This window comes from Pseudorasbora parva, chromosome 17, assembly GCF_024679245.1.
Source record: "Pseudorasbora parva isolate DD20220531a chromosome 17, ASM2467924v1, whole genome shotgun sequence".
NCBI lineage: Eukaryota > Metazoa > Chordata > Actinopteri > Cypriniformes > Gobionidae > Pseudorasbora > Pseudorasbora parva.
This window is the reverse complement of record NC_090188.1, coordinates 12845436-12869958: the sequence shown is the minus strand read 5'-3', so window position 1 is coordinate 12869958 and position 24523 is coordinate 12845436. Positions and strand designations below refer to the sequence as shown.

Sequence of the window (24523 nt, the reverse complement as noted above, 5' to 3'; positions counted from 1 at the left end):
ACCCACAACTGCACAATAGTTAATTTATTTCATAACGCACTGGAAAACACAGATACAACAATTACAAACGATTAACATTTTGCTCTCTCCCTCTCACAGGTGCTCAGACACGCTTTACTTTCGAACTGCCCAATCATAAGCTGTGCTTCCAGTCAAAGGTTTCCCCTGTGGACGTGACGGCCATGCCTCCCACTGCCAGCCTGACGCTGCCTCCCGTCACCATGTCAGGACAGTACATTATACAGGAGCACGAGGGCCACAGCGATACAGCATGGGCCCCAGAATACAGCAACTATCTGCAGGGAAATTACTTGCGCTGCGTAGCTGAGGTGCCGTTGAACTTTCAATGAGAAGTTGTTCTAAATGCTGTACTTGATTTATCAGTTTGTTCCAGCATTGCAGATGGATGCATTTGATTGAAAATTAGCATTTTTAGCATGTTTTTTTATTTTTAGATTGGATCTTTCGAACACAACTTGACCACCGATTTGCTCAACCACCTGGTCTTCCTACAAAAGGTTTTCATGAAGGAGGTCAATGAGGTCATCCAGAAAGTGTCAGGTATGTGTGATGAAGAACAAGTCGTTTTTTTCATCTATTTAAATGTTTATTTATGCATTTTATTTTATATGTGTATGCTTTTTGTTATGCTTTTTGTATTTGTTTTTGTTTTTTTATTCTTTTGCTTGACCAGCTGTGTGAAATGTGTTTCTGTAGGAGGGGAACAACCAATCCCACTGTGGAATGAACACGATGTGTCAACAGATGGCGACAAACCTAAAATCCTGCTTTACTCTCTAAATCTGACGTTTAAGGTTTGTACTTTCTTAAATTGTGTGTTTATTTGTTAAGGTGAATTCTGCAGACTTTTTGAATATCTGTTTTTTCTTTTGTAGGGGATTCAAATGACAGCCACCACTCCTTCAATGAGGGCAGTGCGCTTTGAGACTGGCTGGATTGAGCTTGAGCTGTCCAATCGGGTTCAATGCAAGACTACTCCCACAGGAAGTAACTACTTGAAGCTTTTTGGGAAATGCCAAGTGGATCTCAACTTGGCTTTGGGGCAAATCGTCAAACATCAGGTAGACACTGTCACAGAAATGAGTGTTTCTTCGTGCTCTGTTATTGATTATTTTGAAAAGTTTTCTTGTGGAAGCATGAACGTTGTCGTAACACTGTCTCTTGCAGGTGTATGAGGAGGCGGGGTCAGATTTCCACCAGGTGGCATACTTCCGCACTCGAATCGGTTTGCGCAATGCTCTGCAGGAAGAGATCAGTAGCAGCTCTGACAAAGAGGCCGTCCTGATCACACTCAACCGTCCTATTGTTTTTGCTCAGCCAGTGGCATTTGACAGAGGTCAGTCCACTCTTAGCTTTTTTTCATATGTATCCATTGGGGGGAATTTTTTGGTTTGTCATTTTTAAAAAATATTCTATGTCTTTTTTTTAGCTGTGCTTTTCTGGCTGAATTATAAGGCTGCCTATGATAACTGGAAGGAACAGCGCTTGGCTCTCAACTCAGACATTCATATGGCCACAAAAGAAGTGGTTGACAAACTACCAGCAATACAGCAGACCAGCGCCCAGGCCTTCAGCACTCTCTTTCTACAGCTCACTGTCAATGACCTGGGCATCTGCCTGCCTATCACCAACTCCTCACAGGTGCATCCTCACTGATAGATCTGTTTTTCATTCTTATTAATGTTTAAACTCATCAGATGTTTAAACTCCTCTTATTCATGTTTAAACTCATGTAAACAGGCCTTACAGTACTGCTTGTAATTCACCCCTTGCACATGCATTGTTTGAAATATTTCCATTTCCATGAGTCAGAAGGATTAATGTTAATTGTTTGTTAATGTTTTCTCCTGTATGTTAGACCAATCACAGTATTGATTTTGACACTGGCTCAGCACTGGTGTTAACCATCGAGAGCACTCTAATAACAGCCTGTTCCTCCGAGTCTCTGGTCAGCAAAGGCCATTTTAAGAACTTTTGCATTCGATTTGCTGAGGGGTTTGAGACAACTTGGGATGACTGGAAACCTGAGATCAGAGGTGATCTGGTCATGAATGCCTGTGAGTAACACTCAATGTCAACATGGTTGTGTCTGTGTTTTACCTTATAACGCTTCCCTGATTCTTCAAATGCTCAATGTGGCTTTTCAGGTGTTGTCCCTGATGGTACATATGAGGTTTGCTCCAGAACAACAGGCCAGGCATCGGCAGGTATGTGCGACATAATCTTCTGAATTCATTTAACTTCAGTCACCTGAATTAAATGGTATATTCTACAATTAAAATGACCCTTTTGACATACACCAGACAGTAAGAAAGATTTCATGCTGACTTTATATTTGACTTTTTGTTTGTATTTAATAATTAATAATTCATAATTATTTAACCTTTCAATACTGCAGAGAGCAGCAGCGCAGGGACGTGGACCCTTAATGTCTTGTGGAAGATGTGTGGTATCGACGTACACATGGATCCCAACATCGGCAAGCGCCTGAATGCTCTGGGTAACACGCTCACCTCTCTGACTGGTGAAGAGGACAACGATGACATCACAGACCTCAACTCGGTCAACATGGCTGATCTGTCAGACGAGGACGAGAGTGATGGCATGTCACCCCCCATACACATGGTCAGAGCTCGCACTTTTTATGTCACTAATATTTGTTGGCTCACCTTTATTGTCAGTGTTTGTGGCAATTTTTTTAATTTACACTATTGTCTGTTTCTTTGATTTTGTTGTTGTTAGAATATTGATGTCTTTTTTGTGTTCAAAACACAAAATGTGAAGTTTTTTCTTTTTAATTGTGCTTATTGCACTCAATGTCTGTGTAGTGGTGTGCGTCTGTGTTTGTTTGTTTTAAACCGGCCCGTGTTTGCAGTTTCCTGAAGGTGATCTCAGCCCCAGACTTTCGTTCAGGAAGCGGCTGGTGAACAGCATTCTGGGCATTAGCCCCAGCCCCCCTCCCCTCTCACCTTCTGAGTGTCGTAGTATTTCTCCATCATCCACAATCACTCGGCTAAAGTCGAGAAGCGTTCGCCTGCCATCCACAGCCAATGCAGAACGAACTAGACATCCCAGACCCCTGTCCTGGGGCTGTGTATGTACATCAGAGCTCCCGTTTGCTTTTCAATCCTCTCTGTTTTTCTGTCACATTCTTTCTCTCCATTTTGTTCATACTCTCAGGGTGGAAGTTGCTTTTAAGATCAGTCAACTCGCTCAAAACCTTGTTGAATTGTGCCTAGAACTTGGTTTTGAGCAACTGAAATATGTTGAGCGAGTCTGGAGTCTACAGTTTCCTGCTGCTTTTTAGTCTCATCTGATTCCTTTTCATGAGAAATGAGTGGCCAGTCGCATCTTCTCATTTCCCATTTCCAAAGGATGCATTTCTTGTGAATTGGCTTTGCTTCAGTAATCAGTTTTTTTGGGGTGGTGTTTTGATTTTGTTTGTCTGCAATGATTAGCATTAGTGTAATGTTTAGTATTCTGTGTGATTTTGGAGTACATTATTATGCATGACTGTACCTAGGGCTGGGCGGAATGATAGTAAATACTGTTCAACTGTTGAAATATACCTGCAGGTCATGATATACCATTTATGTATATATGCATGTATAGTGGCCAAAAGTGATGTCTGGCCTAGGAAAATTGACATCTTAAAAAGATATTGTTTTTGAAGTCACTTGTTTTATTTCTGATAACGCAATGAAACCAAATTGTGCGGATATCATTTTTTGCCAGGCTGTCATACAAAGAAATTATGATTAAAATATTAATAACTGAATATGTTACAGTAAGTGTATGCATTTTATTTAATCTACGCATATTAGAAATCTATGCATATTGCAAATCAGCATAATAGAATGATTTCTGAAGCATCGTGCGACACTGAAGGCTGTAGTAATGATGCTGAAAATTCAGCATTAAAATTGAAATAGAAAACATTTCTTTTAAACTGTAGTAATATTTCACAATATTACAGTATTTACTGTATTTTTGATCAAATAAATGGAGCTTTAGTGAGCATAAGAGACTTCATTTAAAAGTCTTGCAGACTCCAATCATTTGAACGGAAGGGTAAATTTATGAAATATTTGTCAAAAAATATATAAGTTGGTGTATGCCATTTCTGAATTGCTCACACCGTGATTATAAAAGATTATATTTTTTGTCATACCGCCCACCCCTAAGTATGTCTTGCATCTAAATGCGTTAATTTGACAGTAGTTTCCTTCTTGCAGGAGTCTGTTGACCTGCGCAGACAGGCAGTTATGAGCAATCAGATAATCGACGCTCGTGGACGAAAGTTCTCCAAGCGCCTGGTGGACATTAGAGAACTCAATGAGCAGGCCAAAGTCATTGACGATCTCAAGTAATGTCAGCCTATCATTAAGAACCAGAATAACTATTAATTGTCCTCTGCCTAAAATAAATCCCTATTATTCTTGTTTCTCTCTCTCTCTATCTCTCTCCAAGGAAACTGGGAGCAAGTGAAGGCACTATTAACCAAGAAATCCAGCGCTATCAGCAGTTGGAATCCGTCGCTGTCAATGATATCCGCCGAGATGTGCGCAAGAAGCTGCGGCGCTCCAGTATGCGGGTAAGAATCGCTTTGATTCAACTTTATTTCTGCTTATTAATGTCTTACTACACTGTAAATCTGGTGGAGATGAAACTCGTTTTATGCTTCGTTTAGGCTGCGTCATTGAAAGACAAATGGGGTTTAGGGTACAAGCCCAGCTACAGCAACAGCAGGTCAAAGAGCATCTCAACAACAGGCAGACCACCACTGAAGAGGTCGGATAGACCCAGGTATACACGCACATACTAACATGCATGTACACACATGCACCGTTATTTGCAGGTGGGTTAAAGTCTTTCAGCTACACATCCTTACTTTGTTCTTTCATTTTGTCTCTCTAAAGGGATGATCTGCCAGATATCAAAGTGGATGCAGCATCGCCAGCACCAAGGGTTACCTTCAACATCGACACGGTAGTGTGCATGCATACATCTGTGTGTGTCTGTACATTTGTTCATTTGAAACGCTTTATGCATTTTTTTGTGTCGTCATTGAAATGCTGCGCTCACACCATGTTGTAATTACAGTAAATAAAGCTCTGTATGTTTTTGAATCGCTCTGCGGTTCTTTGATGGCATAGACCTATCGCTCTGCACATCTCTCAGAAAAATTTGAAGTTTACACATAATTACAAGTTCTACAAGCATGTTCGAATCGTTACAGTAATTGACATGGCTTGAACGCACTTTAATGTTCCATCTTCCATGTTTACTGTTTACATGTCAACAAAGCTATAAAGTTGAATAAAGCTTTGCTTTACATACACTATCATTCAATAATTATATTTTTATTAATTAAAGGGTTACTTTAGTAGGAGCCAGTAGTAGAAGTTTGTTCCGCATGTTTTCAACCCTCCCATAGGGGTGGGATCTCCCTCACAGAATGGCTCGGGCATTCGTAACTGAGCAGTTGGAGCAACGCAACTGTTTTAAAAAAAATTCCTATGAAAGTTAAGCTTCCATAGGCATGAACTGAAAATGCACCAGACTGGAAACACACCGCAAATGACTGCGAACGTGACTAAATGCCGGACGGCCGTGTTTTAGTTTCGGTTTTGAATTGGCACCAATTTGGGGGTGGGTTACTTAAATTGTGGGTTCATTATTATTTATAGATATATTATTATTATTCATATATTATTATTCTTAATGAAAAACACAACAACAAAACGGTACAATGACAAACTAATTTAAATAGGCGCTTTTACATTTCACTTTGAAACCAAATCTTCTGCGATCATCTTGTCTGGTAGCTCTTCGCTCTTGCGATGAAATAAATCAAAATTATTATTGTAAATTTTAATATAATTTTGATCACATAAATGCGGCTTTGGTAAGCATAAACATTTTAACATTTTTGAACAGTGGTGTATTTGGACAAACAGACACTTTTCCATATACACTTAGTGATCTTAAAGCCCAATTTATACTTGTGCGTTGAGTGTACGCCGTGGCTACGTAGGCTGTGTGTTTCACACGTCGATTCTACACGGACCGCAAGTTCTGCCAGAACCCTTCCAGGCACACGGACAACAACGCTGAAGTATAAATGAAAATAAACGCGTAGCCCACGGCATAGAGGAAGTATAAATCAGCCTTAAGGCTTCACCTGCAATTGCTTCACTCTTGACTTAAAGGTCCCGTTCTTCGCGTGTTTTCGAAGCTTTGATTATGTTTACAGTGTGCAATATAACATGAGTTCATGTTTCGCGTGTAAAAAAAAGAGTATTTTTCACACAATTTACTTATCTGTACAGCGCTATTTCCTCTGTCCTAAAAACGGCCTGATGATTTCCTTGTTCTTTGAAGTCCCTCCTTCAGAAGTATGTAAAGAGTTCTGATTGGGCCAGCGCTTCCCGTGTTGTGATTGGACAGCAGCTTAGTGCACTTTGCCCGGAAAGGTCCCGCCTCTTACCATAACGGGGAGATGCAAGCGCTGAATGCGCGCTCTTCTCCACGTGGGAGAGCAACAAGATCACGCCCCCTATTTTGCGTGTTCTTGTGGGCGGAGGGTTAGTCAACAAACGGTTCTAGTGACGTCATTACATCCCTGCACTTCCTGCTGTAGTCCAAACCGGCCGTTCGCTGTAGGCTTTGAAAGGGAACTTCTGTTAAATAAAATATCTCGCTTGGCATTGAACTTTGAGCTTTATAATTTTACAGGTATTATTTATGCTCTAACAGCAACATTACACACTAACTAAAGTTTGAAAGATGGAATCGCGAAGAACGGGACCTTAATGAAAGCCACATATTGTACACACACTGCGCTGAACATGTATGTACAAATACTGTATAGCTCAGTATACCGATTTCATTTATGGAGGGTCTTTCATAAGTCTGTTTGTGTTTAAGATGGACACCCCATTGCCAAGTCCTGCTGGCTCTGTATTTAAGGTACCAGAGAGAGAAATTAAAATCAAAATCAAATTCTTCAAATCATCTCTGCATGAAAATCTTATTGTGCTAATCTAAATCTGCTTTTCAAAACTCAATCAAAAATCATCTTTCTCAGTCAAATGGTTTTAGCCTTCTTAGGCTGGTGGAAAATGGTCTTATTTTCTCTTGATCTCTCTCTACTCACACATTGATTCACACACTCCCTCGCTCCATATGTTGAAGCTGCTCTTGTGCTGTGTTTGTATAACTAATCAGCTCTTGTTTCCTCAGCATGTCTGGAACTTGATCTTAGTTCACTGCATTGCTCATAATGTCTTGTCATCTGTCCATCTTTTCATCTTTCACCCTCTCTCCTCCGCTGGGTCTTGGTGGAAAGCATGAATTGGAAAAGGGAAAAGCTTTCTCCAAATTGCTCACTGGTTTTGAGCTATCAGCCAACAGATACAGTTTAAATTGAGTCAGATTTTGAGCACATTAACAGATACAGGGACAGAATAATGGATGGATAAATAGATTAATTGACCAAAAGATTTGTACAATTTGAGGAGATGATTTTGTAAATGTTAGGCAGTTGGATAAAGGGATTTTTATTTTGTATGGTAGATCAGATTATTTTGCAGTTTATAAATTTAGATAAGCCTTAATCTGTATTGACCCAATAGAATAGCTTCGTGCCTTTTGAGCATTTAGACATGTTTTAGACATATTTTACCAGTATCATAAAAAGTAATAGAAATTATAACATAAAGCCTACTTATAGGACAATTTTGGTACAGTATGTTAGTTACAACAGTTAGTTAAGTGGACAACTTTGACTTCAATTTTTCCCCATACTTATACTTTGGGTAGCATTAAATAGATACGTTTTAAAGGGATAGTTCACCTAAAGATTTTGGAGAGGATTTTTTAAATAAAATATACAAAGTATAAACATATAACCAAAATCTAGATGTAACAAGGAATCTGCAAATATTCAAATGCATTTAAAATATTGGTTACGATTATTTATGAAAAGATATAAGGCATTATAATATACATAAAGGCTTTAGGTACATTGTTGTAAAAAAAAAAAAAAAACAAAAAAAAACAAATACAGTTTACTAAAAATAAAATCAATTGGTTGAAAAACTATAAATGAATTTAGGCATCAAAACATTAGCATTATAATTGAAGGAATGAATGTATGATTTTCTTCCAGTATTAGGCAATAATCATACATTTAAAATTCAGCCATCTTCATGGGCCTAAACATAATTTATTTATGTAAAATATAAAACTTACGCAAGACGTAAATCCTTTAGGAGAGAAAGGGATGAATAGATGGATAGATGCATAGGCAGATCTTCTGACTGTTGGCTTTCACTGATTGTTGAAGTTCCCGGAGGAGACAGAGGTGGACCTGTTGTCTGTCACCACTGATGATCCTGCCCATTACCCATCATGCTCAGTGTTCAGTGCCCCTGGCACACCCGCAGTCTTTTCACCAACCATTCCCTTCCAGCCCGATGACAGTCGCCGTGACGACCTCTCCTCGACTTCGTCAGAGGACTCGGACAAAGATGATGAGTTTGACAGGGAAAGGCCGCACAGCTATTATCGCAGACCAGGGTGCGTTAAACACACAGCACATGCAAACACTTGACAAACACAATTACATTCTCCCTAAACTGATGGTCTATATATATTTTTTTCTCCACTATGCCCTGATGGAGTTCTGGTTCCTTGCCATTGTTCGCCTTTGGCTTGGCTTGCTCAGTTGGGGACACTAAAATTTAGATCTAATTTTCAACTAAATATCCAATAAATATTCAGCTATAATATCAACGATATTACTGATCTTCCCACATTGTCGCTATATGATAATTTGAAATGAGCTGATGACATCACCGTTTTCTCCAGAATGACTGTACAGCCAAATCAAATTTTGTTGCAATATTTTCCTGTAAAAGTGCTATATAAATAAACTTGACTATATTTGTGTTTCTCAGGGGCTCTCAGAGGAAGTCATCTGCACTGTCTGCATTATTCAGCGAGCGCTGGCCCAACACAACCCCTCAGCGTGGAGGATTAGCTCCGCCCACTGAACGAAACATTGACTTTGAGCTGGATGTGCGTGTCGAGATTGACAGTGGCAAGTGTGTGCTGCACCCCAGCACCCAGCCAACTGAGCATGAAGATCTTGCACTGAGGAGGTAAAGAAAAGAGACACATGAATTTAGAATGGGACTGTAGCATTGCAGTAATGACAGATTTTTGCAAGACAACAGCAAAGTTAGCATTTCCCTGGTTCCCTCGACAAAAACACAATTTTTCTTTTGGCTTTTGGATTATTGAAGATAATAAACTCTTTACATTAGATCAACAATAGTTTGTCGTTTTGTTCATCATGTTTATCTTCACAAGTAAACACAACTTTATGAATTTTGAAGATTAAATATGCCGGAAGTAAAAAGCTAAACATAGGCTATAAACAAAATACACCACATCAACTTTGCCATCATTAAGCATCAGGCAACTCTTTTTAAAAAAACATTTTAGTTTGAGTTAGAATCGTAGGCTGTAAAAAAAGATGGATGAAGCCCCTTTACTATCTTCCATTGGAGAAAAGTGAAAATAATGTTGTTCCTAACAACCTCATTTAGCCACTTGTCAGCAATCGCCTTTTCCAAGATAAGTAAAAGCTTTAAAAATCACAAGGGGGTATTTACTGGTGTATTTTATGTCGGAGAATGAAACATGAAAATGTCTTGAGCTCGTGCTAACCACAGACCTTATTTATTAAAAAAACATTCACTTTAGGAACTGTAAGCTCTAAAATGCTAACTCGTTTCTAAGTTTTGGCCTACAGGAATACATCATCCATGCAGAGCTCTATTCTTCTGCATTTAATCTTTATCAGGGCTGTGAAGTGTTTCTGTGTGTTTAAAATGTCTCTCTGTTGTTTAGGAGTTGTGAGCGAAGCTCAAGGAGTCTGGATCAGGACTCCCCTCCTAAGAAGCGAAAGCTGCAGCACAGTTTAGGCTCGAGCTCTCATCTGCTGAATGCTAAGCGAGTACCCACCTCTCTGCAGAGCAAGACCAGTGACATTGAAACCACTATCTTCTACATCCCTGGAGTGGATGTTAAGGTCTGCAGTGGATCTTATGATATGGTTTAAGTAAAGCCGATTGCACACAGAAGGATTTAATCTACAATTTTTCCATCTGAGACTTTTTGGGTCACCTCAAAAAACCCTCTCAAATACACTCATAGCCCTATACATCTATTTAAATGCCCCTGATTTGCACTTGAGTGCATTACTATACTTAGCTGCTGCAATGTCGCAAAATTGCAGTAAACCTAAATGGATGCAGTAATGTACACTTTTCATGACTGATTAACTGTAGTACTCATCAACCCCTCTCTTGTCTGTTTACAGCTACATTACAACTCTAAAATGCTGAAGACGGAGTCGCCCAATGCCTCGCGTGGATCTTCCCTTCCCAGAACCCTTTCCAAAGAGTCCAAACTGTATGGTATGAGAGATGCACCCTCACCACCAACCTCAGGCCCAGGGAGGATTAACACACTCCTCCCTCCCCCTCCCCCTCCCCCTCCTCTCCCTTCAGGTACACACTCTTTTCATTTGTCGTCCTCTGCTGCTGGCGCCCTTGCATGCGCTTCGCCTCCTCTCTGTCACTGGAGCCCATAGCTCTGAGCTTGACTGTAGCACATGACTATATCGGATACGGTTTCACAGTTACCGCTCTGCAGGATCTTTTTTCCGCTGTGGTTCTATTGTTTTTACTGCTGCTGTGGTAATGCTTGGCTTGAGACGAGCTTACATTTATTAGTTGTTGTTATTATAATATTATTGGCAACAATTTCTGTTTTCTCTTTCTCTTGCTGACATCAACTAAAACTAGAAAATAAGTTAGAATATACAGTGCTGTTTAAAAGCCTTCAGTCGGTCAGAATATATAAATATCTTATGCTCACCAAAACTGCATTTAAAAATAAAAATAAAAATAAAGTAAAAGGAGTAATAGTGTAAAATATTAATACAATAAAAATTGTCCATTTTGGCAAAGCTGAATTCTTGGGTGTTTGGGCTGCTCTGTTTTGCATCATGCTTATTATATGCATGCTGGAGGTGCATTAGGTGCCATATGATTGCAACCTGCTCTGATTTTTTTGCTTTCAGTGCATGATAATTTGGCAGCAAAAAGGATTGTTCTCAACTTTGTGTATGTGTGTGTGTGCACAGCTAAAGGTAAGAGTGTAGGGGTGAAGATGGCTAAGCTGTATGCATGGGTAGCCCTGCAGACACTACCAGAGGAAATGGTCATCAGCCCATGTCTGCTGGACTTCCTGGAGAAAGCGTTGGAGACCATTCCCATCACACCAGTCGACAGGAACTACACAAGTCAGTGTGGTTTCAGATTGATCAATTGTCACTTGAATAATATAATGTAAAATTTCAATTCTGGGAGATTTTGTGTCTATACTGATATTAATGTGTGTGGGTGTTTGTGTAGCCCTCAATGTTCCTGAGGAGGATGTTGGTCACTTTGATTCTGTGGAGCCTTTGGAGGAGTCTCAGGTGTCTCTTGTGTCATCTTCTGCATATCCATACTCCTCCTTCCCTGTGGATGTGGTAGTTTATGTCCGGGTGCAGGTATACCAGACTTACTATATTTGTGCTCACTAGTGACTATCTCAGAGCTGTTGGTTAATTTTATTGTGTTTTGTTTCTCAGCCGTCTCAGATCCGGTTCAGTTGTCTGCCCATGTCTCGAGTGGAGTGCATGCTGAAACTTCCTTCTCTGGACCTGGTCTTCTCATCCAATAGGGGTGAACTTGAGCCCACCAGTGCCACCCATCCGCCTGAGGGCCAACAGACGCCTTCTTCCACACCTCCATCGGTACACAATGCCAACAGAGTGCCTGGAAGCAAAGGTATGGATGTACGGCCACTGTGATTTTTGAAGTAAGGAGAGATATGAAACTCTTTGAAATTCCTTCAACAAATAAAATTATATAAATTATTCTTGAACTGACCAAATTATTTAAAGGGATTAGATTTAAAGCAATTTAACGTTAGACATTACATTTATTTCTTATTTATTCATTATTTAAATTAATAACTTAGTAATGCATGACACTCAACACTGCATAGAATGGAAGAGTGGCTCTTAGGATTTCACCTAAACGTAGATTTTTCTGGCGAGTCCTTGAAATAAAAATACGTCTATAGACTTTCATAGACAACCTAGGAAGTTGGGGAAGGTCTTGTTTTCGAAGTTTCGTTACAAGTTGTTCAAACATCAGCAATAAAAAAGGGATTAAAGGGTTAGTTCACCCAAAAATGAAAAAATGAAAATTGTTTTATTAATTACTCACCCTCATGTCGTTGGACACCGTAACACCTTCGTTCATCTTCGGAACACAAATGAAGATATTTTTGTTGAAAGCTGACAGCTGAGAAAGGCTTCAGATAGACCTCCATTGGCATTCAGTCCATTTCCCCTGACCCACTCACAAGACCCATAAAAGGCACTAAAGACGGCGTTACAAAGTCCATCTCACTACAGTGGCTGTACAATCATTTTATGAGGTACGAGAAGAGTTAATGTGCGCAAAAAACCGCGTCATGTTTATGTCATTAAATTAGTGGATAAAGTCGTTATTTAGATTTTTGTGCGCACAATAACTATTTTCGTCGCATTGTAAAATTATTGTACAGCCACTGTAGCGAGATGGACTTGTCATGTCGTCTTTTATGGGTCTTGTGAGTGGGTCAGTGAAAATGTACTGAATGCCAATGGAGGCCTTTCTGAAGCCTTTCTCAGCCATCAGCTTTCAACAAAAATATCTTCATTTGTGTTCCGAAGATGAACGAAGGTGTTACGGGTGTCCAACAATATGAGTTATATCGGTGAGTAATTAATGAAATAATTTTCATTTTTGGGTGAACTAACCCTTTAATACATGAAAATTCAGGCCCTCTAAGGGTGTATTGACTAATGGTAATCACTGTAAATTCTTCCATCCCTCAGGTCCATCCACAGGGTTAGGCAGTCCTCTGGGGCGGAGTCGCCACCACAGCAGCCAGTCAGATTTAACAGGCCAACCGATTAACTCATCGGGTCTGAGTTTCACTGCCTGTATGTCAGATTTCTCACTGTACGTGTTTCATCCTTATGGAGCCGGCAAACAGAAGTCTGCAGTTACTGGCCTGCCGCCTGGACCAGGACCACTGGGTGAGAGCCCCATGCAAAGACGTTACTCAGAAATATTGTGATGGTTTATAAGTAATATAAACGTTTATACTGTAAAGAAAATTATACGATTCTGAAGATGACTCTGGTTCTTTCAGGAGCAGTGGACGAAGAGGCCTCTTCAGTGACGGGCAGGAAAGATTCTCTCTCCATCAACTTGGAGTTTGTGAAAGTCAGTCTTTCCAGGATGAGACGTACAGGATGTCCAGCATTTATTGATACTTCCATTGCCAGCAAGGGTGGAAAGATGGACACCACTCTTATCAACATCTCAGGTGAGTAATTCCAAATGCAATACTGGCATATCCTTCAGGGTGTCTGATTCTATCGCCTTACTAAAGCCGTTTCCGAATGTATGACGCTACTGTTAAATGACTGTTCAAAAGTTTGGGGTCAGTCATTTTTTATTTTATTTTTTAAAGAAATTAATATTTTTATTCAGCAAGAACCTATTTAATTGATCAAAAGTGACAGTCAGTACAAGTATAATGTTACAAAAGATTTATATTTCAAATAAATGCTGTTCTTCTGAACTTTCAATTCATCAAAGAACCATGAAAACAAAAATATTAAGCAGCATAACACTTCAAAAATCATAATCATAGAAAAGTGTTTCTTGAGCACCAAATCAGCATATTAGAAAGATTTCTGAAGGATCGTGAAAGAAGAAGTAATGATGCTGAAATTTCAACGTTGGAAATCCAGGTTACATTTTAAAATGTATTCAAATAGAAAATAGTTGTTTTAAATTGTAATATTTCACAATATTACTGTTTTTACTGTTCTTTCAAAAAAACTGTTCGTTTCAACTCTCAACTTTTAAACTGAAGTGTGTTTAACAATTACATGCAGTAAAATGGGAATCCTACATTTGTTTCATTAACGAAATTATGACAATGTGTGTGTATGTTTTGTTTTACTAGCGGTGTGTGATATCGGTTCAGCATCCTTCAAGTACGACATGAGACGCCTGAGTGAGATTCTTGCGTTCCCACGAGCTTGGTACCGCAGAAGCATTGCCAGGAGATTGTTTCTAGGAGACCAGACCATTAACTTTCCAGGTTATACATGTATACTCTCAACATTACACTGCTGTTCAAAAGTTTGGAATTACCATTCCGTTTTTGGAATTGATGCTTCCGTTCACAAAAGTTGCATTTAATTGACCAACAATTTAGTAACGAAAAAGGCAGCATTGTTAATTATTATTGAGGTATTAAATGGGTTCTATATTTTGTACATATTCTATTTAAACTACTGAAGTGTGGCAATCACAATCTGATGCTGGAGCATACTTCAATTTCTGAGATCCCTTTTTGGTATCACACATTCATCAGTCTGTTGTTCTTTTGAGAGATGAAGGCTATTTCATGCACTGCTGTCCAGAAAGAAGAAAGCAAACTGAATGTAACCATGACAGATGCCTGCTGGACAACAACAGAAAGCAACCCCTCACTGGTGCTCACCTGGCAGCTTCATTGAACCGTACATGCCAAACAGCAGTTTCATCTGCAACAGTGAAGAGATGCCTTTTAGGCCGAATTTAATAGACAAAACTACATCTAAAACTAGAGAAAATAAGTAGATAAGGCTAAAGGAAAAGAGCATTGTGATTGGATGAAGCTAAGTTTGAGGTATTATGAGGAGTTTAAAGGGATATTTCACCATTTATTCACCCTCATGACATTCAAAACCCTTAACCCTTGAATGTCCCTTCATTCAAAGTCCAGGTAATTCAAACTTAGAAGATCCAAAAAGGTCGTAAAGGCTTCGTAAAAAGAAATTCATATGAATCAGTTGGTTCAAATTGCTTTATAAAATGAACAGATTTAATTTCACCTTTTATTTACGTCTAAACAATGATTGACAGTCACATACACAGAGCACATCACATATGATAAACACCGAAGCTCAAACATGCATGTGATGCACGAGAACCAATGAGGCTTGTTCTCACACATACAAGTTTTCCTGTTCACTGTATGTGCTATGCTCTATGCATGTGTGTTTTATATGTGAATAAAAGCCTAAATTATATTTATTCAACATATAAAGTGACAACATATCTTCACAAGCAGAGGTGGGTGTAACTAGTTACTAAGAAACTAGTTACTGTAGTTTAATTACTTTTCCCTTGAAAAAGTAAAGTAAGGGATTACTCTTATTTTTGTCTGTAATTGAATTACAGTTACTTCTGATGTAATTGAACTAAATACTGCATATAGACTGTAGAAGTTATATATAATACAATAGTAGAATTAACATCACAATTTAAAGTCTAACTTTAAAATGCATGTTTTTATGTATTCTCACATTTGTAATATTTTGGTCAGTTAATAAGAATAATTGATGTCATTTTATTTTTCGTTATTTATTTGAACGAATTGAATCACTTAACTAGTCGAAGCTGATATAGGATTTAGAAAGTAATTAGTCGTATGTACACTATTAAAGATAGTACTTTTTTAGAGTAACTTACCCAACACTGTTCACAAGTCTTTGATTAAACAGCTCGATTCAGATGAATTCAGACCTTCAGACCTTCAGACCTTTTGGATCTTCCAAGTTTTGGTAATGGATTTAAATTTACCTTAATATCTTAATAAAAGTCCCAACTTTTGAACGGTAATGTATATCTACTCTCCTGTTTCCAGTCATCTTGCATCTTCAAATGAATGCTGGAAATCATTGATGGTAACTGCTATAAAATATGTGTTGTAGCCTCAGGTCCTGCCACGCCAGACTCTGTGGAGAGCATCGCCCAGCACCTGTCTCCTGAGTCCAGCCGAAAAGCGTACTGGAGGACGTGGGACGGCCAATCCACTCAACACCCCACCTCCTCTGTCTTCACTGACGCCACACCGAGCCATGCACACCTCAAATCGCCTGCAACTGGACGGTCCCGCAGCGTGTCCGACTCCTCAGCACCGCGCAGAGGTACACATACATGCTACTTGAGAAGTTTGATGATGTGCAGCTATGTGGCTCTGTCAACCTTACATATAAAAACAATTGTGTGTGTGTGTATCTACAGACTCCGTCACGAAGATCTCCACCCCATCGTTTCGGAACGGAAAAACAGCAGCAGCACAGCAGGGTTCGCCATGGGAGACGCTGGTGGTGTTCGCCATCAACCTAAAACAGCTTAATGTCCAGATGAACATGAGCAATGTCATGGGCAACAATACGTACGAGAGACCTACAGAAACTATTTGATTAATGCAGCTGTTAACACACTCAATATCTCTCTGTTTGACGTCTATTTACGCATGTGTGTGTTTAAACAGTTGGACAACGAGTGGGCTGAAGAGCCAGGGCCGTCTGTCAGTGGGCAGTAACAGAGATCGTGAGATCAGCATGTCTATCGGACTGGGTCGCTCCAAACTGGATTCCAAAGGAGGAGTGGTGGGTGGCAACATTGACGTTAACACACTGGAGATGGTCTGTAAGTATACTTTAATTAGTTATTTGTTTATTAGAGAGAATGTAAAAAAGGGATTGTCAGCTTTTCCTGAATACACAGTTTATCTAATTATTAGACATATTTCTAATAGTGTTATAATAACCAGTTACAACAGCTATCAAAACGAATTCTAAAAATATTTTTTTTTCAGATAACTTTATAAAAATAAGTATTGGTATTGACTGATTCTGTTGATTTTTATATATTTACTAAATTAGCATGTTCTTTTAAATGGTGTTCCTCAACCATGGTCCACAAAATTTTAAATACAATATAATATTAGTAGTATATTTTTAGCAGTATATATAATTCATATGTATTAGTATCAATTCATTATTTATTCATTTTTAATTAAATACATATGACTGTTGGTAAATTTCTGGAAATACGGTATGCTTTGTATGATAACGTTCATGGGTAATAATTCATACTGAAAAATGTAATGTATTTGTTAAATTAAGCTAGAAATTCAAATTTACGGGAACACTTTATTCTACAATGTCTTGTTACATAAAGTATGTTACCTGGTTCTTTAACCTAGTAATAATATTAAATAATGCATAATTACATGCAATTAATCAAACCCTAACCCTATAATAAGTAAATGTTGTACATTAATATTACTCAGTAATTAAATACATAATTACACTGTAACAATGACACCTTAAAATAGTGTGAACAAATGTACTCTTTCAAAGTTATTGATCTTCTTGTAAATGATTCATCTATGCACATTTTAACCTCTTCATTTAATAAAGGTGTCAACTTGATTAACTTGCCACATCTTAATTCTACTTTTAATGGTAATTCATGGGGAATCGCATATGAATAGACTTCTATTAATTTCTATATAATGCATACAACCCTGATGCCTGGTCATCCTCTTCAGTATCTAAAAAAACAATTGTTCTTCTAGCCCATATTTCAGAACATCCGAATCAGCAGCCCAGCCATAAGATTCAGATCACCATGGGCTCCACAGAGGCCCGGCTGGACTATATGGGCTCCAGTATATTAATGGGCATCTTCAGTAATGCTGACCTGCAGCTGCAGGATGAGTGGAAGGTGAACCTCTGCACAACTGAGGCCAGTCTGTCTGAGAAAAGGTAAGGTTATACAAACTGCCAATCATACTAGCTTAACTAAAAAATAAATGTAGAAGACTACCTCAACCATAACAAACATTCTCTGCTGTGCATCTCCTCTAGTGAGATCTTTGTACATGGAGACCTGCAGTGGGACATATTCCAGGTGATCATCTCCCGCTCCACCACCCCTGACCTGATAAAGATCGGCATGAAGTTGCAGGAGTTCTTCACACAGCAGTTTGACACCAGCAAGCGAGCCCTGTCCACCTGGGGTCCGGTGCCCTATAATCCTCCCAAAACCCCGGTCATCAACATGGACAAAGGAGCAGCTGAACTCTGTTAGTGTCCTTGTGTCCTTTTACTTTTAAAATAATGTCATTTCATTAACAACTTAATTGTGAAGACCAACATAAATGTTCTTTTCCTCTCAGATATGGATGCAGCTCATCACAGACATTGGCCCAACGTGTTGAAGATGGTGGCTGGATGTCACATTTCCCTCTTCCAGATGCCTCTCCCAGAGGATGCTGTGCAGCTGGGTGGCTCGATGAGTCTCCATGGCAACCACATGACTCTGGCTTGTTTCCATGGTCCCAACTTCCGTTCCAAGTCTTGGGTGCTGTTCCATCTGGAAGAGCCTAACATCGCCTTCTGGACTGAAGCACAGAAGATCTGGGAGGATGGTACAGACACAGTACTAGCTTTCCATCCATGCTTTCATCCATCTCTCCCATTCCAACTAACAGGTTGCTGTTTTTTGTCTAGGCTCGAGTGATGATTCTACATATATAGTTCAAACTCTTGATTTTCACCTTGGGCATAATACCATGGTAACCAAGCCTTGTGGTGCCCTGGAGAGCCCAATGGCAACCATCACTAAGGTTACCCGCCGTCGTCATGAAAACCCTCCGCATGGGGTGGCTACAGTCAAAGAATGGTTTAACTATGTCACTGCCATGAGGAACGAAGGTAAACGATGCACACTCAATGGCTCTTTTTTTAAACCTAGTGAGCTGCCTTGCAGTCGGTCATCCTGTATATAATGTTATAAATATTTTAGTTGACACTCCAACATAATAGGTGGTGGTATTGGAAAAAACAACAACATGGTGTTGGGTAGACGTCCGTTTTTTATAAAAATTTAAGAATATATTTATTTGTTTGAAATTTACTTTAATTCTCAATATATCAAAAGAAAGAACAGAGCCTCTGCTTTTAGAAAACATTTTAATGTAGCTTCATGCATTCTTTTTAATAATTTGTTTTAATTTTTTATCAACACTTGGGTACGTTTCATTAAAAAAAGCAACATTTTGAACAAAAGGTTGAGAAAATGGACCCTTTTCACATTTCTGGGTTTTTCAGAGCGGAAGTCATCATAGTTGGATTAAATTTTACAGTGGTGAATGAGAGAGTACATTAAATATATTTGTTGTGTCCCCATTTTCTCAAATAGCCAAAGAAAAACGCAACAATAGTGATTTCTTAACTTTCAAAAAGAGGGAAAAAATAGTGATATTGATAACGGCAGTAAAAAGAAATATGTTAATTTTACCATCACTCCCATAGACGCTGTATAAGAAATTCCCTCACAGCAACGGTAAATTGTTTTTTGTAATTTGATGCAAAAGTAATGTAATACAAACTATTAGTGTTATAAATGTACATACCGTTTAAAAAAAATTTAAGTACAAAAAACGTTGCAGGATTTACAATATTGTTAAAACGCTTCATCACAGTGTGTTAAAAAGGTCCATAGTGTTTTTTTCCCTCCAAAAGAAATTCAGAAGTTGCATAATGGCGCCCCCTACCGTATAACAGTGAAAGCACAGAAAGCCGGAAAATTCCGTCAACCTTAGGGGAGTGTCGTCATAAATGACAGAAGATTCTGTCAATGTCGGGGAAAGAGATAAAATGCTGTCTATATAGGCTCACTAAAGAGCGCTAGTGTAAAGCAATATTGTTTGCTGAGCAGTCGCCCGCTTATGATTAGGGCTAGCATGTTTTCTGTTCTTGAAATGGGATATATTATTTTCCTTGAAATAATTCTCTCTTTTCTTGTGTCAGAGCTGAACTTGTTGCGTAACGTGGATGCAAACAACTCAGAAAGCGGCGCAACAGCAAAGAGCTCCAGCCTTCTGAGTGGCTTCAGGGGCTCCTCCAGCTACAACCATGAAACAGAGACCATCTTCGCCCTTCCCAAAATGCAACTTGAGTTCAAATCCATTCATGTACAAGACCCAGAGGAACCTACACTCAGTGGTACAGACTAATAACCTGCCAGATTTTCTGGTAGCCTCTGGCAGCTACGTTGATATTGTTTATTCCTACGGTTTCCTCGCTGACTCTGAGCTGTGTTGCAGATGCCGGCAGTAAGCCCAAAGTGGAATGCAGTGTGGTCACCGAGTTCACCGATCACATCTGTGTCACCATGGATGCAGAGCTCATCATGTTCCTGCATGACCTGGTGTCAGCATACTTGAAAGAAAAGGAGAAAGGTGCGATCATGAAATCCAGATTCACTCCGTTTCCTTTCTCCAAACATGTCCCTCGTCACTGAGCGTGTGCTTGTGTTGCAGCTCTCTTCGCGCCGCGCATCTTCGCATCTCGACCTGGTCAGAAGAGCCCCACCGCGCAGCAGGATGAAGGGTCATCAGAGAACAAAGAAAAGGAAGAGGGAGTGAACTACACCACAGTGGACTGGAGAGAGTTTCTCTGCAACACATGGCATCTGGAGCCCACGCTACGGTAACACTGTTGTCACATGACCTCAACTCGTGTTCCACAGAGACCTAGCTGATGTCTCAAATCAAATAGACAATTGCTGTGCGGTTCTGTGCCGGTTGCTAGGGTGATGCTAAGCAGTTTTTAAGGTTTTCTGACTGGGTGGTAGGAAGTAGCTTTTGGCTGGTTATAGGGGTTTCAAGGTCGTTTCTTTGGTGTTGCTAGGTGGTAGTTAGGGTTTTCTGACTGGATGGAAGGGAGTTGCTAGGGTGTTTTGCCTGGTTTCTGTGGGGATCTAGGTGGTTGCTCGGGTGGTAGTTAAGGTTTTCTGTCTGGATGGAAGGGAGTTGCTTCTGTGTTTTGGCTGATTGCTGTGGGGATCTAGGTGGTTGCTCGGGTGTTGCTAGGTGGTAATTAAGGTTTTCTGACTGGATGGAAGGGAGTTGCTAGGGTGTTTTGGCTAGGGGGTAGTTAAAGTTTTCTGACTGGGTGGTAGAAAGTAGCTAGGGTGTTTTGCCTGTTTTCTGTGGGGATCTAGGTGGATGCTCGTGTGTTGCTAGGTGGTTGTTAGGGTTTTCTGACTAGATGGAAGGGAGTTGCTAGGGTGTTCTGGCTAGTTGCTGTGGGGATCTAGGTGGATGCTCGTGTGTTGCTAGGTGCTAGTTAGGGCTTTCTGACTAGATGGAAGGGAGTTGCTAGGGTGTCCTGACTGGTTACTGTGGGGATCTGGTTGGATGCTTGGGTGTTGCTAGGTGGTAGTTAAGATTTTCTGACTGGGTGATAGGGAGTAGCTAGGGTGTTTTGGCTGGTTGATTTGGGGATCTATGTGGATGCTCTGGTATTGCTAGGTGGTAGTTAGGGTTTTCTGACTGGATTTGAAGGGAGCTGCCAGGGTGTTGCTAATGTGTCGTGGGTGGTCGCTGGGTTATAGCGAGGGTTTTCTAGATAGTTGCTATGGTGTTTTTAGGTACTTGTGTTTTTAGGGTGTTCTGAGTAGGTGCTTGCATTTTTTACTAGGTTGTTGCTGAATCTTGAGAGAGTTGTAACAATGTTCCTGAGTGATGCTAGGCAGTTGCTAGGGTGTTCTGGGTTATTGCTAGGACATTAACAATTGGTTGGATGATAGGTGGTTTTATGTAGTATACTTGCTTACGCCATACAAGTACATATTTCACCATCATTACCAAGTCATTTGACACATTAAATGTTTCAGGCTGATCTCGTGGACGGGCCGTAAGATCGACCCGGTGGGGGTGGACTACATTTTGCAGAAGCTGGGATTCCACCACGCCAGGACTACGATTCCCAAGTGGCTGCAGAGAGGAGTGATGGATCCTCTGGATAAAGTTCTGTCTGTTCTCATTAAGAAACTTGGCACGGCATTGCAGGATGAGAAGGAGAAGAAAGGTCAAAGAGACAAAGATGAGCATTAACTCAAACTAATACATTTCCACTATCTGGAGCCATCTGTGTGAATTTATTTCTTCTTTTTTTACCTCGTCTGAAACCACTGGATTGATTGCAAACTACTGTACAGCACTCACAAACACCTCAGCCATTGCTATACCGCGTGAACACTGTTTGCCCTGGTTCATACGGCTATAGCTCTCGGATGACTGAAAGTGTTTTTTCTTTTTTGTTTTGTACATTTGAATTTTCAGATCAAGTAAACATTGGATAGCTGCTGCTGAATGCCATTTGGACTTTTAACATGGATTAAACGCACTTACACGTCACTGACACCAACTAATGAGCAGTGATCTTAAGCTACAGTATACAAGTGTGCTCTTGAAATCCGTTTACATGAGTTCAGAGGAGCGATAAGCATCCTGTGTTCTTTCTCTGAGGTGAATATACTGCTGAATATTGCCAATCAGACTTTTTAAGTAGTTTTATTTAACATTTTAAGAGCAAACGATACAGGTAACCGCTGACCGGGTGGTAAAGTGTTCTTTTAGCCAGCAGAGGAAGTGTGAACATCCCTATGCCTAATTCCTTTGAGAGTGACCAAATTTTATGATGCCTGATTAACAACACATTTTGAGGGATGATATAGTGTAAATGCCTCAGATATTCCTGTGAATACATCAGAACCTCAGATTGTGCTGTGTAATGTGAACTGGCCTATAAAGCAAAGCTCTAACTTAAATAGACAAACAAACTGTAAATATCTTAAATGCATAAGCTGTTACCCATGTTAGGCCTGTGGTGATAGTGTTTTTCCTTTTTTTTTCATAATAAGTGCAATAGACCATTGTATGTACAGAGGTAAATATGTTCAATGTGCTGATTTCTTAACGGAATAAAATCATTACTACTAAAATGAATGATACATGCAAGTGACTCTTTCTCTTCCATATTATACTGATGATAAAATGAAGTCGAGTTTTGTTCAGTCATCGCTGTGCTAATAGAAGGTTGCCTTAGCGAATAAAATTGTGCTGCATACTGAAAATCTTCACTGTATACATACTGCAGAAATATACTGTTCATAAATGCATATTATCAGGTGCTGTTTTTGCAGTATCTATCTATATTGTGCACTGTATGTGTGGTATACCTGGATGAGCACACTAAACAATGCTGTATGCCAAGTGCTTTTCTTAGTGTTTAACAAAAACGATTTTAAATAATTTAACTAAAGCTGAAATATTAGATTTAAGAAAATGTAAATAATTGGCAACTGAAGTAGTTTAGGCACTGTAATTCAAATTAATATGGGGCACAGTATAACATGTCTTAATACGTTTTTTTTTTTTAAACACGGTATTTTTCTTATATTTTACTTTTATTCCACACCGCTGTCTCCACTGTCCTTTGAACGTCTCGTTTGCTTCCTGCTTCTATGTTGCCCTTCCCTCTGAAAAACCCAATGGTTTTAGATTGGTTAGATGTCCAAATGTAGTTTCATGTATTTTTATTGGCTGAAGTGCAAAGCACAGGTTGTCCGGAAACTGTCCGGAAGCAAGGGTTTATGATATCACCAACCCAGGAAGAAGCTCGTTGTAGTCCAAACGGGCTGTTTTTGTAGGCAATAAACTGCCATAACTTTAAGACGATCTCCGTTTGCATTGAACTTTCAGTGCTGTAACTTTGCAGATACTGTTTATGCTCAAGCAGCAACATTACACACTAATTAAAGTTAAAAAAGTGAAATCGCTTACAACCACTCCTTTAAACATAAAAAAACAACAAGCTAAAATGAAAAAATCTAATTCAAAATATTACTAGAAATACTGTAATTTATAAATTATACGAAAATACTACCTGACCGTTAATTTTCAGTAATTTGATTTGCAAAGATGAATGCGAAATAAACATTTCCATTACGACAAACTGGATGATGTCACATGCTGGATTAAACATACAATGTAGCATACTGTTTATTGCCTAATGACAACTGTTAATGTGTGTGTGTACATATATATATCATTTCAATTCTGCCCTTAAAGGGTTAGTTCACCCAAAAATGAAAATTAGCCCATGATTTACTCACCCTCAAGTCATCTTATGTGTATATGACATTCTTCTTCCAGACTAATAAATGTTGAGTTATATTTAAAAAATCCTGGCTCTTCCAAGCTTTAAAATGGTAGTGATTTTTCTGTTCTTGAAATCCAAAAAATGCAATTGTCCGTCAAATAACGTGCTCCACACGGCTTTGGGAGGTTAATAAATGACTTTGGAAGTTAATTAATCCATTTGTGTAAGAAAAATATCGATATTTAGAATTTGCAAAGTAATGTTTTGGCATTTAAAGGGAATAGTTCACCCAAGAATACAAATTTACCATCAACTGTCCAGTTACAAACATTCTTCAAAACATTTTGTGTTCAACAGAAGAAACAAACTCATACAGGTTTAGAAGAACTTAAAGGTGAGTAAATGACAATTTTCATTTTTGGTCTACCATCCCTTTAAATGGACTTCATTTACACACAGATCATTTGCTTTGGATGCACATTTAGATGTAATATTGCTTCACATATCCAT

The 24523-nt window shown here is 39.3% G+C and overlaps 1 protein-coding gene across 5 annotated transcripts in view; it reads left to right on the top strand.

Moving 5' to 3' along the window:
• Positions 1-22862, top strand: part of kiaa1109 (KIAA1109 ortholog) — a 63027-nt gene extending 40165 nt beyond the window's left edge. For 2 of the 5 annotated variants that reach the window (XM_067421695.1, XM_067421694.1), the window contains exons 52-85: positions 100-329; positions 456-561; positions 718-815; positions 897-1082; positions 1189-1357; positions 1451-1662; positions 1880-2078; positions 2169-2228; positions 2420-2646; positions 4257-4387; positions 4492-4615; positions 4712-4827; positions 4941-5010; positions 8372-8604; positions 8985-9188; positions 9943-10123; positions 10415-10604; positions 11243-11401; positions 11514-11653; positions 11735-11933; positions 13034-13237; positions 13354-13530; positions 14179-14316; positions 15977-16192; positions 16290-16443; positions 16543-16700; positions 17635-17824; positions 17927-18144; positions 18238-18489; positions 18572-18775; positions 19874-20068; positions 20170-20304; positions 20386-20554; positions 21744-22862. In XM_067421695.1, the coding sequence (XP_067277796.1) occupies positions 100-329; positions 456-561; positions 718-815; positions 897-1082; positions 1189-1357; positions 1451-1662; positions 1880-2078; positions 2169-2228; positions 2420-2646; positions 4257-4387; positions 4492-4615; positions 4712-4827; positions 4941-5010; positions 8372-8604; positions 8985-9188; positions 9943-10123; positions 10415-10604; positions 11243-11401; positions 11514-11653; positions 11735-11933; positions 13034-13237; positions 13354-13530; positions 14179-14316; positions 15977-16192; positions 16290-16443; positions 16543-16700; positions 17635-17824; positions 17927-18144; positions 18238-18489; positions 18572-18775; positions 19874-20068; positions 20170-20304; positions 20386-20554; positions 21744-21963 (5864 nt within the window). In that variant the 3' untranslated portion in view covers positions 21964-22862. Of the gene's footprint in view, positions 1-99; positions 330-455; positions 562-717; positions 816-896; positions 1083-1188; positions 1358-1450; positions 1663-1879; positions 2079-2168; positions 2229-2419; positions 2647-2896; positions 3116-4256; positions 4388-4491; positions 4616-4711; positions 4828-4940; positions 5011-6951; positions 6994-8371; positions 8605-8984; positions 9189-9942; positions 10148-10414; positions 10605-11242; positions 11402-11513; positions 11654-11734; positions 11934-13033; positions 13238-13353; positions 13531-14178; positions 14317-15976; positions 16193-16289; positions 16444-16542; positions 16701-17634; positions 17825-17926; positions 18145-18237; positions 18490-18571; positions 18776-19873; positions 20069-20169; positions 20305-20385; positions 20555-21743 lie in introns of all 5 variants that reach the window. The other 3 variants (XM_067421696.1, XM_067421692.1, XM_067421693.1) reach the window with 3 other exon arrangements.
• The last annotated feature ends 1661 nt before the right edge of the window (positions 22863-24523 follow it).